A 16,172-nucleotide genomic window follows, 5' to 3' on the forward strand; every position below is an offset into this window, starting at 1 on the left:
AGGATTGTACCCTAATTCTATCAGCACTCATAAATTTTAAAACCCAAATCAGTAAATGCAAATCTATACCTTGCTCAATTGTATTCTGATGAAAAGAGTTCTACATTGTACTTTTGGTTTTAATTTTTGTGAACCGCCTAGAGCTTCGGCTATTGGGTGGGATAGAAATGGAATAACTAACTAAATACTGAAATTTGTAACATAATTTATAATGGTGTTTATATGTTGCTTGTTCTTTCAGATTCATCAGATAAACGTATTCTTTCATACCAGCCGAAGAGCCTTTTGCCCATTTTAGTCAGCCCGCAAACTGGGAATGACTGGAACATCCACAATCAATACTTAATTGATCCATGGCTGACTCGTTTTGTTCCTACCATTGAAACTCTTGTGGTTATATTGGGTCTTCCTTTAAACATTATGGCCATCCTTATGTTTGTGATAAAGACAAAGCGTAAGAAGCCAGGTGTCATCTACATGCTCAACCTGGCTTCTGCTGACGTTGTCCATGCGGGTGTGCTGCCTTTTAAAATTTTCTATTTTTCTAGAAGAAACTGGGCCTTTGGACCTGGAATGTGTCATTTTGCCACCACGACCTTCTTCTGCAACATGTATTGCTCCATACTGCTGTTGACGGCGATCAGCATTGATCGCTTCCTGGCAGTGGTGTACCCGATGCAATCTCTGTCGTGGCGTACTCTAAGGCGTGCCTCTGTGGTATGCGTTGCCGTCTGGCTGATAGCCATAGCTGGGGTGATACCTCTGTTTACCATTGAGCTAATGCATCACATACCTCAGCTAAACATCACTACCTGTTTTGATGTGCCAGCTTTTTCTCTTTACATGAAGAGATTTCACTATTACCTTTTAATATTGCATATTTTCTTCTTTTTTGTTCCATTATTAATCTCCACCTCCTGTTATGTGTGCATTATAAGGAAGCTTTCCTCATTCAATGGAGCTGCACAGCCAGGGAAGAAGCGGCGCTCTATCCTCTTGTCAGCAGCTGTCTTGTGTTCCTTTATTGTTTGCTTTGGTCCAACATGCATCCTGTCGCTGGTGCAAGGTGTTTGGCCAACTCAACAGTGGGAGAATCTGTATGTTGCTCACGTCTTGTGCCTCTGTATCGGTACCATCAACTGCTGCATTGACCCCTTGATTTTTTATTATGCCTCTTCAGAATGTCAAAAACAGGTCTGGAATCTCCTGTGCCAAAGAAAGCATTCCGTTCTTGTCAAAGATCTTTGGATAACAAGCAGCAATAGATCTGCTAGAGGCTTGGATCATTCGTCTCAAGCATAGCAATGGCAGCCTGGACCTTTCACAGCACAGATGTGAATATTAGTTTACAGCAGCTCTCTTCAGTGTCCATGGATTTCTTTCTAGCCCTGGTTGGGTCTGGGTTGCTGGGAAGGGAGGATCTGCCATTTCCCTCTTCTCCAGCAAAAGCAAAGCATGTGTGTGTCTGACTCCCCTATTATATGTAAGTTTGTCTCCCATCATCACAATATGGGTGTGTGTGTGTCTCCCTACCCCAGTATTTGTGCAAAAACAATTGTGCTGTTTTTCTGGATATCTCTGATGATGGTTTTGTTTAGTTTGTTCAAATTTTTATTTTTATTTTAGAGCATTTTAAGCTGCCATGTGAGGGCTCACCCTAAAAGGCAGAGCAAAAATAAAATAAATATAACATCTTCACTCTCCTGCCATTTCTTCATGCTCTACAATACGGTCATGGAGAGGACCTCAAGAAAGAATTTCAGTCAGTTCAGATTACAAATAACCCCTTTAATCAGCCTTCCAAACCTGGTGCCTTTTAGATATGTTGGACTACAGTTCCATAATCCTCCAGGTTGGAGAAGTCTGCCTTAAATCTTCTGTGGTGTTGAGAAGGACTGGTTGTGGCAGCATATTCTTTTCTGCAAAATCTGGCTGCCCTCTAGTGCTTCTTTCCAAATTCCTGGTACATATAAAATGACACTAGATGGCACCAAATGCTAAAGCCTTAGTCCCCTTTACATATTTATTTGGTGTATTTCTTCCAAATAAATAATAAGACCAGGCTGTATGTTGCTTTAAAATGTCAGACAACAAATTATTTAACACTAAGTTATCTCGGGTTGGATCCAGATTTATGCGTGATCAACTGCATTGGTGGACACGGACTTCCCTGCCCCCTCTTTCCCACAGAAACCCATCCAGCCCCCTAAAAATGCTACATATTGAATTCCAAGGAAGCCCTGATGAATGGGGTGAGCTGTGGTTGTGGGGTGGTGAGGGTGTGTGTACAAAAATCGGCAGAGGGACCTTCTCTGAGCAAAAGGTCCCTCCTCTTGTGGAAGGTAGATCCTGAATCCAATCACTCAGGTTCTTTATGTTTACCAATAATTAGCAAATATGCTTCAAGAAAAGGAATTGTCATTACCTGTTCTCTGTGGCCAGCTGAGGCCAGATCTACACCTTGTGTCAAATCATTATGAATGTAGAATAAAAAGCAGAAAATAACACTATGAAAGCAGTATTGTGCCCCAATAGTTATCAGTGTACTTCAATGCCGCTAAAAAGCAGTAGTGTAGTGTAGATCTAGCCCGATTAATTCTCTGTGGTGAACTAAAGATAGTCCAACTGATCATTTCAGACTTTGAAGTTCTGGGAAGGAAACTGAAGAACTTTGGGGCCCAGGTAGTTTTCTCATCCATCCTCCCGGTTCTTGGAAGAGGATTAGAAAGGGAAAGAAAAATACTCCGTGGCTTCGAAGGTGGTGCCGTCGTGAGAGTTTTGGATTCTGGGACCACGGGCTACGCTACTTGGAACATGGACTGCTGGCAAGGGATGGGTTGCACCTCACAAGGGCTGGAAAGAATGAGTTCAGCCACAGCATGAAGAACTTCATCAGGAGGGCTTTAAACTGAATCTTACGGGGGTGGGAGACGTAAATTTCGAGGCAACAATGGATGAAGGCCAATGCACCACAGTACAGAGAACAGCTCCAACAGAGTCCCAAAATAGTGTCTGCAACAAGGTAGGAACAAAGCCAGACTATAAAACACATGGTCTTTGATGTCTATATACTAATGCCCAGAGCATGGGAAACAAACAGAATGAACTTGAACTCTTATTACATGAAGGCAAATACGACTTGATAGGTATAACTGAAACTTGGTGGGATGACTCCCATGACTGGAATATAGCAATTGAAGGATATAACTTGTTCAAAAAGAACAGAAGAAATAGAAAGGGAGGTGGAGTTGCACTATATGTTAAAAATACCTATCCCTGCACAGAAAGACAGGCGGATGACACTGGAAGCCCCGTCGAGAGCGTATGGATTAAAATAAATGGGGCTAGGAATAAAAAGAATATGATAATCGGAGTCTACTACCGACCACCCAATCAAGGAGAAGACGAGGACGAAACTTTTGAGAAACAAATTGCCAGTGTTTCAAGGAAGTGTGATGTACTAGTGATGGGGGACTTCAATTACCCTGATATCTGTTGGGAGACCATTACTGCCAAAAGCGGCCCTTCCAAGAAATTCCTGACATGTATGGGTGATAACTTTCTCCTACAGAAAGTGGTGGAAGGAACTAGAGGATCGGCAATTCTTGACTTGTTATTGACTAATAGGGATGACTTAGTGGATAAAGTGGCAGTTACGGGAACTCTGGGGGAAAGTGACCACGTCATACTTGAATTCTTGATTATTTATTTTTTATTTATTTATTTATTACATTTCTATACCGCCCAATAGCCGAAGCTTTTGATTATGAAGGAGACAAAAGTCGAACATAGCCATACACGTACTCTGGATTTTAGGAAAGCTGATTTTAATAAACTCAGAACTATAATAAGTAAGGTCCCGTGGCAAGGGAGCCTAATGAGAAAAGGAGTGCAGGATGGGTGGGAGTATTTAAAAAAGGAAATTTTAAAGGCACAGTTACAAACAATTCCAACAAGGAGAAAAGATAGAAGACAACAGAGGAAACCAATGTGGCTCCACAAAAAGCTTAGAGATGACCTGAAAACAAAAAGGGATACATATAGGAAGTGGAAGGAAGGCCAGGCTACAAAAGAAGAGTACAGACAAGTGACGCAGAAGTGCCGAAATGGCGTCAGGAAGGCTAAAGCTGTGAATGAGCTGAGATTAGCGAGGGATGCTAAAAGCAATAAAAAGGCTTTCTTCAGATATGTGAGTAGTAAAAGACAGAGGAAAGAAATGGTTCAACTGTTTAATGAGGATGGCAAATTAATAACAGATGACAAAGAAAAGGCTGAAGTGCTCAATTCCTACTTTGCCTCAGTCTTCTCCCAAAAGCGGGTCTATGACCCCCCTGGAAAAAGTGAAGCAGAAGTTGAGGGGGCAGGATTACAGTTTGAGCTTGATAAACAAATGGTCAAAGAACACCTAATTTCCTTGAATGAGTTCAAATCTCCAGGGCCCGATGAACTGCATCCTAGAGTAATGAAGGAGCTAGCGGAAGAACTCTCAGAACCTTTGTCTATTATCTTTGCAAAATCATGGAAGACGGGTGAGGTGCCGGACGACTGGAGGAGGGCTAACGTTGTCCCTATTTTCAAAAAGGGAAAAAAGGAGGAACCTGGGAACTACAGACCAGTCAGTCTGACATCCATCCCTGGGAAAATTCTGGAGCAGATTATAAAGAAGTCAATCTGTAAATACCTTGAAATCAATGCGGTGATTACTAGAAGACAACATGGATTTGTCAGGAACAAATCCTGTCAGACTAATTTGATCTCATTTTTTGATCAGGTAACCTCCCTTGTGGACTATGGGAATGCTGTGGATGTCATATATCTTGACTTCAGCAAAGCTTTTGACAAAGTACCACATGACATTCTGATTAACAAACTAGCTAAAAGTGGGTTAGATGGAACAACTATTAGGTGGATTCACAGTTGGCTACAGAATCGGACTCAAAGAGTACTTATCAATGGAACCTTCTCAAACTGGGGAGAGGCAGCGAGTGGGGTACCGCAGGGCTCAGTCCTGGGCCCAGTGCTCTTCAACATTTTTATTAATGATTTGGACGAGGAGGTGCAGGGAACACTGATCAAATTTGCAGATGACACCAAATTGGGTGGGATAGCTAATACCCTGGAAGACAGAAAAAAACTTCAAAGTGATCTTTATAGGCTGGAGTGCTGGGCTGAAAAAACAGGATGAAATTTAATAGGGATAAATGCCAAGTTCTACATTTAGGGAATAGAAACCAAATGCACAGTTCCAAGATGGGGGATACTTGGCTTAGCAATACTACAAATGAGAAGGATCTTGGAATTGTTGTAGATCGCAAGGTGAATATGAGCCAACAGTGTGATATGGCTGCAAGAAAGGCCAATGCTATTTTGGGCTGCATTAATAGAAGTATAGCTTCCAAATCACGTGAGGTACTGGTTCCTCTCTATTCGGCCCTGGTTAGGCCTCATCTAGAGTATTGTGTCCAGTTCTGGGCTCCACAATTCAAGAAGGATGCAGACAAGCTGGAGCGTGTTCAGAAGAGGGCAACCAGGATGATCAGAGGTCTAGAAACAAAGCCCTATGAAGAGAGACTGAAAGAACTGGGCATGTTTAGCCTGGAGAAGAGAAGATTGAGGGGAGACATGATAGCACTCTTCAAATACTTAAAAGGTTGTCACACAGAGGAGGGCCAGGATCTCTTCTCGATCCTCCCAGAGTGCAGGACACGGAATAACGGGCTCAAGTTAAAGGAAGCCAGATTCCAGCTGGACATCAGGAAAAACTTCCTAACTGTTAGAGCAGTGCAACGGTGGAATCAGTTACCTAGGGAGGTTGTGGGCTCTCCCACACTAGAGGCATTCAAGAGGCAGCTGGACAAGCATCTGTCAGGGATGCTTTAGGGTGGATTCCTGCATTGAGCAGGGGGTTGGACTCGATGGCCTTGTAGGCCCCTTCCAACTCTGTTATTCTATGATTCTATGATTCTATGATTAATGAAGGCGAGACAGACTGGATGCACAGAGGCCTAACATCAGATCTTCCTGGAGCAGGTGTGATCAATGTATGTCCTACCTTAGGAAAGGTGTTCTTTCTTAGGAAACAATGAGATCACAGTTTCCAAATAAGACCTAGAATGCAATATAAATTTTGTTGAACCACATAGAAACAGTGACCACAGCGCTATAAGGTTTCATATATATTTAAGTGGCAAATTGCCTAGGAAGTCCAAGGCCGTAGCTAGACCTAAGGTTTATCACAGGATCATCCTGGGGTCAAACCTGTTCATCTAAGTGCCACACAGGGCATCCAGTGCTCAGGCAGGGACGAACCCGGGATGATCCTGGGATAAACCTTAGGTCTAGCTACGGCCCAACACAGTCACATTTGACTTCAAATGAGGAAACTTCTCTAAAATGAGGGAACTCAGTCGAAAGGAGGAGCCAAAGGGATTAAATCCCTTCAAAATGCTTGGATGTTACTCAAAACTACAATAATAGAAGCTCAGCTAAAGTATATATCACAGGTTAGGAAAGGTAGCACCAAGTTCAAGAGGTCACCAGCATGATTAACGAGCAGTATCACAGAAGGTATTAAAGAAAAGAGGACTTCTTTCGGAAAATGGAAGTCTTGCCCAAGTGAGGAAAACAAACGGGGGCACAAGCTTGCACAAAGGCAAGGCAAGCAGACAATAAGAGATGGAAAAAAGCATTTTGAAAAGTATATGGCTAACAATATCAAGTCCAACAACAAAGAATTCTTTAAATATATCAGAAGCAGGAAACCAGCTAGTAAAGCAAGTGGACTGCTGGATGACAACAGAGTTAAAGGAGTACTAAAGTAGGACAAGGAGAAGAGAAGATGGCCTCATCAATACCAAGCAGGATATTGCACGATGAAAGTGGTATGAAAGTGGTATATAAAAGGCAGGAGCCACACTACTGCTTTATAGCAGTATTGAAGTGCACTGACAACTGTTGGGGCTCATTGACACATAGGGCTTTGCTAGACCTGCCGGCTTATGCCGGCAGGGAGTCGGGGCCGAGGCGCGCTGAAGTTAGCGCGCCTCCCCCAGGCTACCACACGCACGACGCGCAGGGACGTTGCGTCCCTGCGGCGTCCGCTTTTTTTTTTTTTAATTTTAAAGGGGCCGGGTGCGGCCCGAAGACTCCGGAGAGGTAAGTGTGTTTTTTTTGGTTTTTTTTACCGGGGGGAGGGGGCGAAGGCTGGGAGGGTGGGTGCCAGGGTGGGTGGCACGGGGGGAGGGCGGGTGCGATCGCACCGCGCGCCGCCCGAGCCCGGGCAATGCCTGGCATGCCAGGCATTGCCCGGGCTCAGGCGGCGCGCGGTGCGATCGCACCCGCCCTCCCCCCGTGCCACCCACCCTGGCACCCACCCTCCCAGCCTTCGCCCCCCCCCGCTGATGGGCACAGCGCTCCTATGAGCGCTGTGCCAGGTCCGCGGCTTTTCATGGCTCCTCGCGAGTAAGCGAGGAGCCGCGAAAAGCTGCGGAAGTCCCTAGACTGAGGCCGGAGCTGGGGAAAAGGCGCGCCATAAGCGAATTCGCTTATGGCGCGTTGGAGGAGGCCTCAGCGCGGCCTGTCTCCGGATTCCTCTGTGCGTCATCTGGACGCACAGCAGGGAAGCCGGGACAGAAGGCACGCTAAGGCCTCGTCTAGGAAGGCCCATACTATATACTGCTTTCATACCACTATAACCTGCTTGGTGTGGCTCCTGCCTTTTATATACCACTTTCATAGTGCAATATCTTGTATGGTGTAGATGAGCCCTCAGAATAAATTCTTCACGTGGGTCTGCACTGCAGAAGATACAGGACAGATACCTGTGCTTGAACTGATGTTTTCAGGGAGGGAAACTGAGGAACTGAAGCAAATAGTGGGTGACAAAAGATGGAAGTTCTCCACCATATTGACAAATTGAAAGTAAATAAATCACTGGGCTCAGATTGTATCCGTCCTAGAGCCCTTCAAGAACTCAAATATAAAATAGCTGATCTTCTAACCAAAAATGCAACATGTCCCTATGATCAGCCTCCATACCACAGGGCTGGAAGATGTTCAATGTCAAACCAATTTTTAAAATAGGATCCAGGGGGGATCTGGGAAATTACAGGCTGGTTAGCTTAATGTCTCTTCTGGGTTGCTTTTATTTTACAGCAGCTTCTTTAACACCTGTGAGCCGAAAGTAGTCTTTTTTTCTGAGCAGCTTGCTCTTTTATCAAGGTAAACCTATAAGTGAATGTATCCCTCTGGTATGGGCACTAAAACATATGAAGTGGGCAATAGGGAAATCAACTTTCCTGTAATATGAAGTGGAATACATGAAATGTATTGGTTTTCCACTTGGCAAACCCGCTGCTCTGAAATACATATAGAGAGTGAACCCATTAAAGTGGAGTGATCACAGTGAATCCTTGTTCAGTGGAGCAGTGGACGTTTTTGCCCAGGGAGATCCCTGCAGCCTCTCTTAGAAACCTGGTAATCGAGGCCCAGCACCCTGCCTGTGGAAGAAATGGAGCTCTCTATGAAGTCACTCCTTTCTCTGCTCAGTATCCTCTGCACTTTATCCAGCACAGCAAGAACAAACTGTGAGTACACCCCAACATGCTTTTGCCATGAGTTAAGATTCAGACTATTTCTGCCAAATACAAGATGTCAGAAAAGTTCTTGACTTGTATTAGTGATAATTTTCTCTTTCAAAAGTTTGAGGTGGACACTAGGCAGTCTATTATCTTGGATTTGGCTCTTACTAAAAGGAAGGAGTTGATTGAAGATATTAAAGTGGTGGGAATTTTGGGTATAAGTGACCACATGTTGTAAGAGTTCATGATTTTGACAAATAGTCTGGTTAAAAAAAAGAGCCGAAGACAAACCATGGATTTTAGGAAGGCCAATTTTAATAAACTAAGAGAAATAGTAAGAAAGATACCATGGGAAGAAAACCTTAAAGGCAACTACAGTAAGGTGGGTCCACAACTGTCTGGCTAACCACACTCAGAGAGTTATCATGAATAGCTCTACATTGAGTTGAAGAGCAGTAACCAGTGGGGTACCACAGGGTTCTATCTTGGGGTCAGTATTATTCAACATTCTTATCAAATTTGTGGATGACACAAAACTGGGAGGTCTGGCCAACACCCTTGATGGCAGAAAGAGACTGCAATCTGATTTGGAGAGGTTGGAAGACTGGGCTGAGAGGAACAAGGTCCTTTAACAGGGAAAAATGTAAAGTAATACACTTAGGGAGGGAAAATGTAGGGTACACATACAAGATGGGAAAGTCATGGCTTGGGAGCACTACATCAGAGGAGGATTTGGATGAAGTCATCGCCAGCAAACTGAACATGAGTCAGCAGTGTGAGACAGCCACTAGAAGGGCTAATGCAGTTCTGGGCTGCGTTAGAAGCAGCATTGTATCAAAGACATGTGAAGTCCTTATTCCTCTCTACTTGGCACAAGTGAGGCCACACCTGGAGTATTGTGTACAATTCTGAGCACCACATTTCCAGAAGGACATTGACAGGTTAGAACAGGTTCAGAGGAGGGCAACAAAGATGATGAAATGATTTCAAATTTATCAAATTTGCAGATGACACAAAATTGGGTGGGATAGCTAATACCCTGGAAGACCGAAACAAACTTCAAAGTGATCTTGATCGGCTGGAGCACTGGGCTGAAAACAACAGAATGAAATTTAATAGGGATAAATGCCAAGTTCTACATCTAGGAAAAAGAAACCAAATGAACAGTTACAAGATGGGGGATTAAATTTAGGAGAGTGCAGGAAACAGCACGAAAGTGCAATTTTAACATGGATGTAACGCATGGGCAGTTCGATTGTGCTTTTTAGCTTTGCACACTGTGAGATTAATTTCCTTATAAGGCATTGGAAAGCAGGAAGCAAGCCCCAGTAATTCCTAACTGCACAGAGCTCGGTGACGTTTCTTCAAACACACACCAGCTTCATTGTATTCTCTACTGAGCATGACATATTCACCTCATTTCTTAGGACAAGTATATACCGAGGCTAGTTAGATCATAGCTTCATGGCTGGTGGCTCCAACGTCAGTGGGGAGGTGAATCCGCCCGGGGTTTCAGTCAGAACCACCTTGAAGAGCTCCATTAGATTTCTGACTGAAACTCAGAGCAGAATTACCACCCCTGACATCGGAGCCATCAGCCTCCCCTACACAATTTTTATAGAAGCCATTGCAGACATTGCAGGAAAGAAGGGTTCTTGTTCCTCTTTGGCAGCCCTCCTAATGCAGCCTTCCAGGGTTCGCCTTCTCCCCTTGGTCCCACAACCTTTCTTCCAAACACTGATCATTCAAAGGTTTCCCAGCTTTTGTGCAGCATTTTCGTCATGGTTCACCTATCCCAACATATTTTTTCCAAAAATGCCCCCAGAGTAGGAGATGCAGGAAACATCCATCCTTGGCTTTCTTCCTGACAGTTATGCAGAGGAAGACTATCTCTGAACATGGAGGATCCATTTAGCTATCAGCGCTAAAAGCCACTGATAGACATCCATTAGGAATTTTTCCAATGCCTTTTTAAAGCCACATCACCACGTTCTTGTGTTAGCAAATTCCATTTTAATTTTGTGTAATGCTTATCTCTCTGCTTTCTCCACACCATACACAATTTCATAAATCTCTGTCCTGTCTCCCATTGTCTTTTGGTATACTGGGAAAGTCCAAGCATTTCGGCCTTGTAAAGAATATGCACCAACCAACCCAATGATAATTTTGGTGATCCTTTTTTTTTTTTTCATCTTTCCCAGCTCTGCTGTATCCCTTTAAATGGCAGGGCCTGTCTTCATAGCACCAGTTCCTCACTCCTTCCCCCTGAAACCCCGTGGTATTGCTGTTGCAGGGTGGTGGTGCAGGAGGTTTTCCGGAAGTCATCTGGGTACAGGAGCCCATTGCCTACCCTTTTCGGCTTCCGGTGACCGATCAGTGGTTGCCATCCAATCTGGACCACCCCCAGCTTGATGCCAGAGCGAGGTCACGCGACAGAGTGGCCGTGGTGACCTCACTCTGAAGAAAAAAGTCGGGGTGAATCCCCGACTTTTCTAATGCACTCCTTTGTGTATTTGCCCCGCGGTGGCTGCGAACCAGCACTGACCCAGTGCTGGTTCGCAGCACCACGGGGCTTTGAAGACGTATAGACAGCGCCGTGGTGATCAAAACAATCATATTCCAAAAGTGGCTATACATACAAAGACAGTACGTTTCTGGACACGCTTTTTTTTACAGTGGCCATTGCAACATGTCTGAAATTATCAGGCGGCCCCAACGTATCTCGTTATCTCAAGTATGGTGGCAGTGCCGCCGTGCCCCTGCCTGTCCAACCACTTGCTCCTGCCTTGCACGCCCTACCAGCTGCAGGGTTCCCACAAGAGCTTGGCTGACCTCTTGGGAGAAGTCAGCGGATCTCTCGTGAGAATTCCACAGCCTACGGCCGGGGTAAAAAGAAACGGGGGTACATCTTAATAACTATAGGCCGGTGGCAAATGTTCCATTCCTGGGCAAGGTCCTTGAGCGGGTGAGACTGATTATCTGGATCCATTTCAGTCGGGCTTCAGGCCTGGTTTTGGCACGGAAACAGCCTTGGTCGCCTTGTATGATGACCTATGTTGGGAGAAAGACAGGAGAGGGAGTGTGACTCTGTTGATTCTCCTTGACCTCTCAGCACCTTTCGATACCATAGACCATGGTATCCTTCTGGGATGACTAGCTGAGCTGGGAGTGGGAGGTACTGCTTTGCAGTGGTTCCACTCCTATTTGGCGGGTCGGATACAGAAGATGGTGCTTGCGGAACATTACTCAGCCCCGTGGACTCTCAAGTATGGGGTCCCGCAGGGGTCGGTTTTGTCCCCCATGTTGTTTAACATTTACATGAAGCTGCTGGGTGCGGTCATCCGGAGCTTTGGAGTATGCTGTCATCAGTATGCTGACGACACACAGCTCTATTTCTCCTTTTCATCTTCAGCAGGAGAGGCTGTGGATGTGTTGAATCGGTGCCTGGCTGCAACAATGGACTGGATGAGGGCTAATAAACTGAAAATCAATCCAGACAAGACTGAGATGCTGTTAGTAGGTGATTCCGCTGACAGGATGGAGGGTGTCCTACCAGTTCTGGATGGGATTGCACTCACCCTGAAGGAGCAGGTTCGTAGCTTGGGGGTTCTTTTAGATCCATCATTGTCACTTGAGGCTCAGGTGACCTCAGTGGCACAGAGTGCCTTTTACAAACTCTGATTGGTGGCCCAGCTACGCCCCTATCTGGACAGGGATAACCTGGCTTCAGTTGTCCATGCTCTGGTAACCTCCAAGTTAGATTACTACAATGCACTCTACGTAGGGCTGCCTTTGAAGATGGTTCAGAAGCTGCAGCTCGTGCAAAATGCAGCGGCCAGATTGATTTCAGGAACCAGAAGGTTCGACCATATAACACCTGCTCTGGTCTGCTTGCACTGGCTGCCTGTATGTTTCCAAGTGTATATTTCCAAGGTGCTGGTTTTGACCTATGAAGCCTTACACGGCTTGGGACCACAATACCTGATGGAACGCCTCTCCCGACGTGAATATACCCGGTCACTGTGTTCAACATCTAAGGTCCTCCTCCGGGTGCCTACTCCAAGAGAGGCTCGGAGTGTGGCAATGAGGGACAAGGCCTTTTCAGTGGTGGCCCCCAGACTGTGGAACGATCTCCCTGACGAGGCTCGCCTGGCGCCAACGCTGCTATCTTTCCGGCGCCAGGTTAAGATTTTCCTCTTTGCCCAGGCATATGGCAGCACATCTTAATCACCCACATGTTTAGTTTTTTTAACGGTTTTTAATGCTTTATGTGTGTATGTTCTGTGTTTTAAAATTTAAAATTTTGTATACTTGTTTTTATCTCAATTTTAGAATTTCTGTAAACCGCCCAGAGAGCTCTGGCTATGGGGGCGGTATGTAAGTGTAATAAATAAATAAATATAAATAAATAAATCCACCAGGTTGCTCTAGGGAGCACCACCAGCTGCTCTCTTGTTGCAGCAAATGCGACAGCGGGAAAGCGGCTGGCAGGGCTCTCCAGAGAACCCGCTGGAGGAGATGGGGAGGCAGCGGCAGAGAACCCTCCTGGGTGTGGGGGGGTGCAACTCGTTGCACTTCCAGCTCCGCTGCTTGATGTGGGCACATGAACCGGCATAATAGTAGGGCTGGCCCTGGAAATCTGTCTGCTTGCTCCATGTGCTCAATTCACTTTAATTAGAGTACAATGCAATTATAGAGCAATTCCAAGGTGACATGCTGGGTAATGGTGCGATTTCCAGGATATTCCCACATTATCTAAGGCTGTTGTTTTTTTTAATCCTGCGATTTCCAGGGGTTAACACAGGAAGGGCCCTAGACACCGGCAATGTTGTGGAATGAACCATCCAACTTCTGTGAGTGGCCAATCATAACTGTACTATAAATCATTCATTTAGAGAAGTTCTTAGAATACTTGAGCCAGGAATTTGTTTTGTGTACCAGAACTGAATGACCTCACAGTGCTTCCTCCAAATTCCACTTCTGTGTATCCCAAGCTCTTTTCGTTTATGGCAGTAGAAGTCATTTTGTTGATGTTATTGTAAAACAATTAGGAGACAGAATTCCTTGCCAATCCATTGCGAATCACTCAGAGATCTATCATTAGATCTAGACCTACCTTCTGACCATCCCTGCCTGAGATAAAATAGCAAAGTTGGGGGATGTCTTACTGCATTTTTCAGCAGTAGTAAGTGCTTTATGGCAAAACGTTTTGTGCTAGCACATATGAGTTCAATTATCTTTACAACAGTTTTATACACACTGCTTTCAGGCAGTAGCTGCTGCTCTCATTTCAAGGACACCTCATAGAACTAGACCCCCAAAACAAACACCCTTTGTTGTATATATTCCACCAATCAAAGATTCCCCTGTATTTTGAGACCATTTCTAACAATTAAAAGTATCTGATTAATCACTGGAGTGGTGTGTTCTACAGTTCTCATAACACAACAAAGGTCACTTGTAGTAAAGCTTGGGAATCCTAGCATGTTTCCTTACATTTAATTGGCCTCCAACCTGAAATAAAACTGATTGGCAGTTGATTCAGGTAAGACAAAAGAAAGCATTTCTTCACACAATGCAGACCGATGTATGGCTTTTGATACCCAGGAGGTGGTGGTTTAGAACGCTTCAGAAGGGGACTAAATAAACCGTGGACGATAGGTCTGTCACTAACAACAACAAATCTTGTGGCAAATCCTTTTCTGGCATAAGCTTTCATGGGCTATAGCCCACTTCATCAGATGCCTGGAGTATTATGAAGAGTTGTACGTTTATATACAGTACATATGAATAACTGTGAACAGTGAGTTCAGAAGGAAATTAAATGCAAAATGTGACAATCACATTCTTAACGCAGTGCAGTGGTTAAGACCCAGGCACTAGGTACGGCAATTAACACATGTGGACTGACTAAAAAAAACAAAAAACCTTTACCCTGATTCAAACCTCTGGCAACAGAACTAAGCCTGTTGATGAACTCAGCAGTGTCTCATTCTCCCTTTGATATTTCTTTGCTCCACAATGGCCACCTGAAGGTCAGTGGCAGAGTGTCTTGGGAGTTTATCATTAGTCATGATACCTAATGGAGACTCCAGGGGCATGTCTACACCAGCCCTATATCCCGGGATTGTTCCTCTGAATCCAAATGCCACACAGGGGATTCCGGGAGCAGGCAGAGATGTTCCCTCCATTTTCCTGGGATAATCCTTAGGTGTAGAAAGGGCCCTGGTTCAGAGGCTGTGTATTTCTAAAATACAAGTTTTAAGGGACAATATGGGGAAACTACCTTTCATGCTTAGTGTGTGGGCCCTCCTAGAAGCATCTGACTGGGCACTATGGAAAACAGAGTAGATGGAGTGGTCCAGAAGGGCTCTCCTTATATTCTGAAGAGAATATTTTTGCTTTCCAAGGTGCCTTCCAAATTGGCTCTGTTCCCCACTTTTTTCTTTAATACATCTTCTCTTCCAATTCATCCATTTTATTAATAGTAAGGTGTCTGCAAATCTATTTAAAGGTTAATATTGTAGGTAGGAGAACCACCTTCCCACTACTGGTGTTTAAGTAGTAAAACCTGTTATATGGATGTCTTCATTGTACCAATCAGAACTCACTTTGGATATGTTGTATAATCAATAAATCTGGTTCCTGTTCACACATGCATGGATCACGTCTTTCCTATTGATTTGGAGAATACTCCAAAAAGCACATTATTACAATAAGGATGCATGCAGCTCAATGGTAGAACAAACAACTTCAATTCCTGCCATAAGGGTGAAGAAGATTCCTGTCTGAAATCCTGAGAACCACTGACATTAAGTGTAGACATTACTGAAAGTGGTTTGACAGGGCCAGCCCTACCATGAGGCAGAGTGAGGTTGCTACCTCAGGTGGCAGATGGTCAGCAGTCGACAGAGCCTCAGGGGCAGTGAAGTGGAGGAGGCTTTAACATCATCAGTGTTGAAGAAAAGATATAGGCCTAATCTACACAAAGCAGGATATAGCCCTATGAAAGCGGTATATGGTATGTGTCAATGGGCCCCAACGGTTATCAGTGCACTTCAATACCGCTATAAAGCAGTAGTGTGGCTCCTGCCTTTTATATACCACTTTAATACTGCAATATCCTGCTTGGTGTAGATCAGGCCCCAGCTGCTGGTCTGGTCAGCATTGTATGGGGGAGGTGCTTTCCCATCCATTGCCTCAGACAGCAACATCTCTTAGGCAAGCCTGCTTCCTATGTTGAGTTGCTCTTATTGGCTGATCTTTCTTTCTCTTGGCAGGCTTATTTGGTCACAGGCTGAGAACTTCTGTCCTATGCACATTCCTTCATGAATTTACCTTGTCAAACTGGGACTTCTGCTTCTGGCTATTTGAGGACACAGCACTGGCTGTGATTCTAGTTTTAGTGAGATGAAAAATCCTGATAAGACTGCCCTGCTGAGAAGAGGCTATATCACATAGGATTCGCTAGATATGAAAAGGAGCTTTTGCAACTGTAGGCTCAGGATTATGAGGGCCTATGAAGAGCCCTGCTGGATCACACCAACGGCCCTTCTAGCCAGCATGCTGTTTCCCAGTGTGGGCAACCAGATG

At 44.8% G+C, this 16,172-nt stretch overlaps 1 protein-coding gene and 1 pseudogene across 1 annotated transcript; both read left to right on the top strand.

The window, feature by feature from the left end:
- Nucleotides 1-357: 357 nt before the first annotated feature.
- Nucleotides 358-1,302, top strand: LOC134400444 (proteinase-activated receptor 1-like). The gene has a single exon (XM_063128775.1). It carries the CDS (start codon nt 421-423, stop codon nt 1,300-1,302), a length of 882 nt encoding a protein of 293 aa, XP_062984845.1. The 5' UTR covers nt 358-420.
- Nucleotides 1,303-8,871: 7,569 nt separating this feature from the next.
- On the top strand, nt 8,872-11,040 carry LOC134400445 (uncharacterized; annotated as a pseudogene).
- The last annotated feature ends 5,132 nt before the right edge of the window (nt 11,041-16,172 follow it).

The sequence above is a fragment of the Elgaria multicarinata genome, chromosome 6, assembly GCF_023053635.1.
Source record: "Elgaria multicarinata webbii isolate HBS135686 ecotype San Diego chromosome 6, rElgMul1.1.pri, whole genome shotgun sequence".
Lineage (NCBI taxonomy): Eukaryota > Metazoa > Chordata > Lepidosauria > Squamata > Anguidae > Elgaria > Elgaria multicarinata.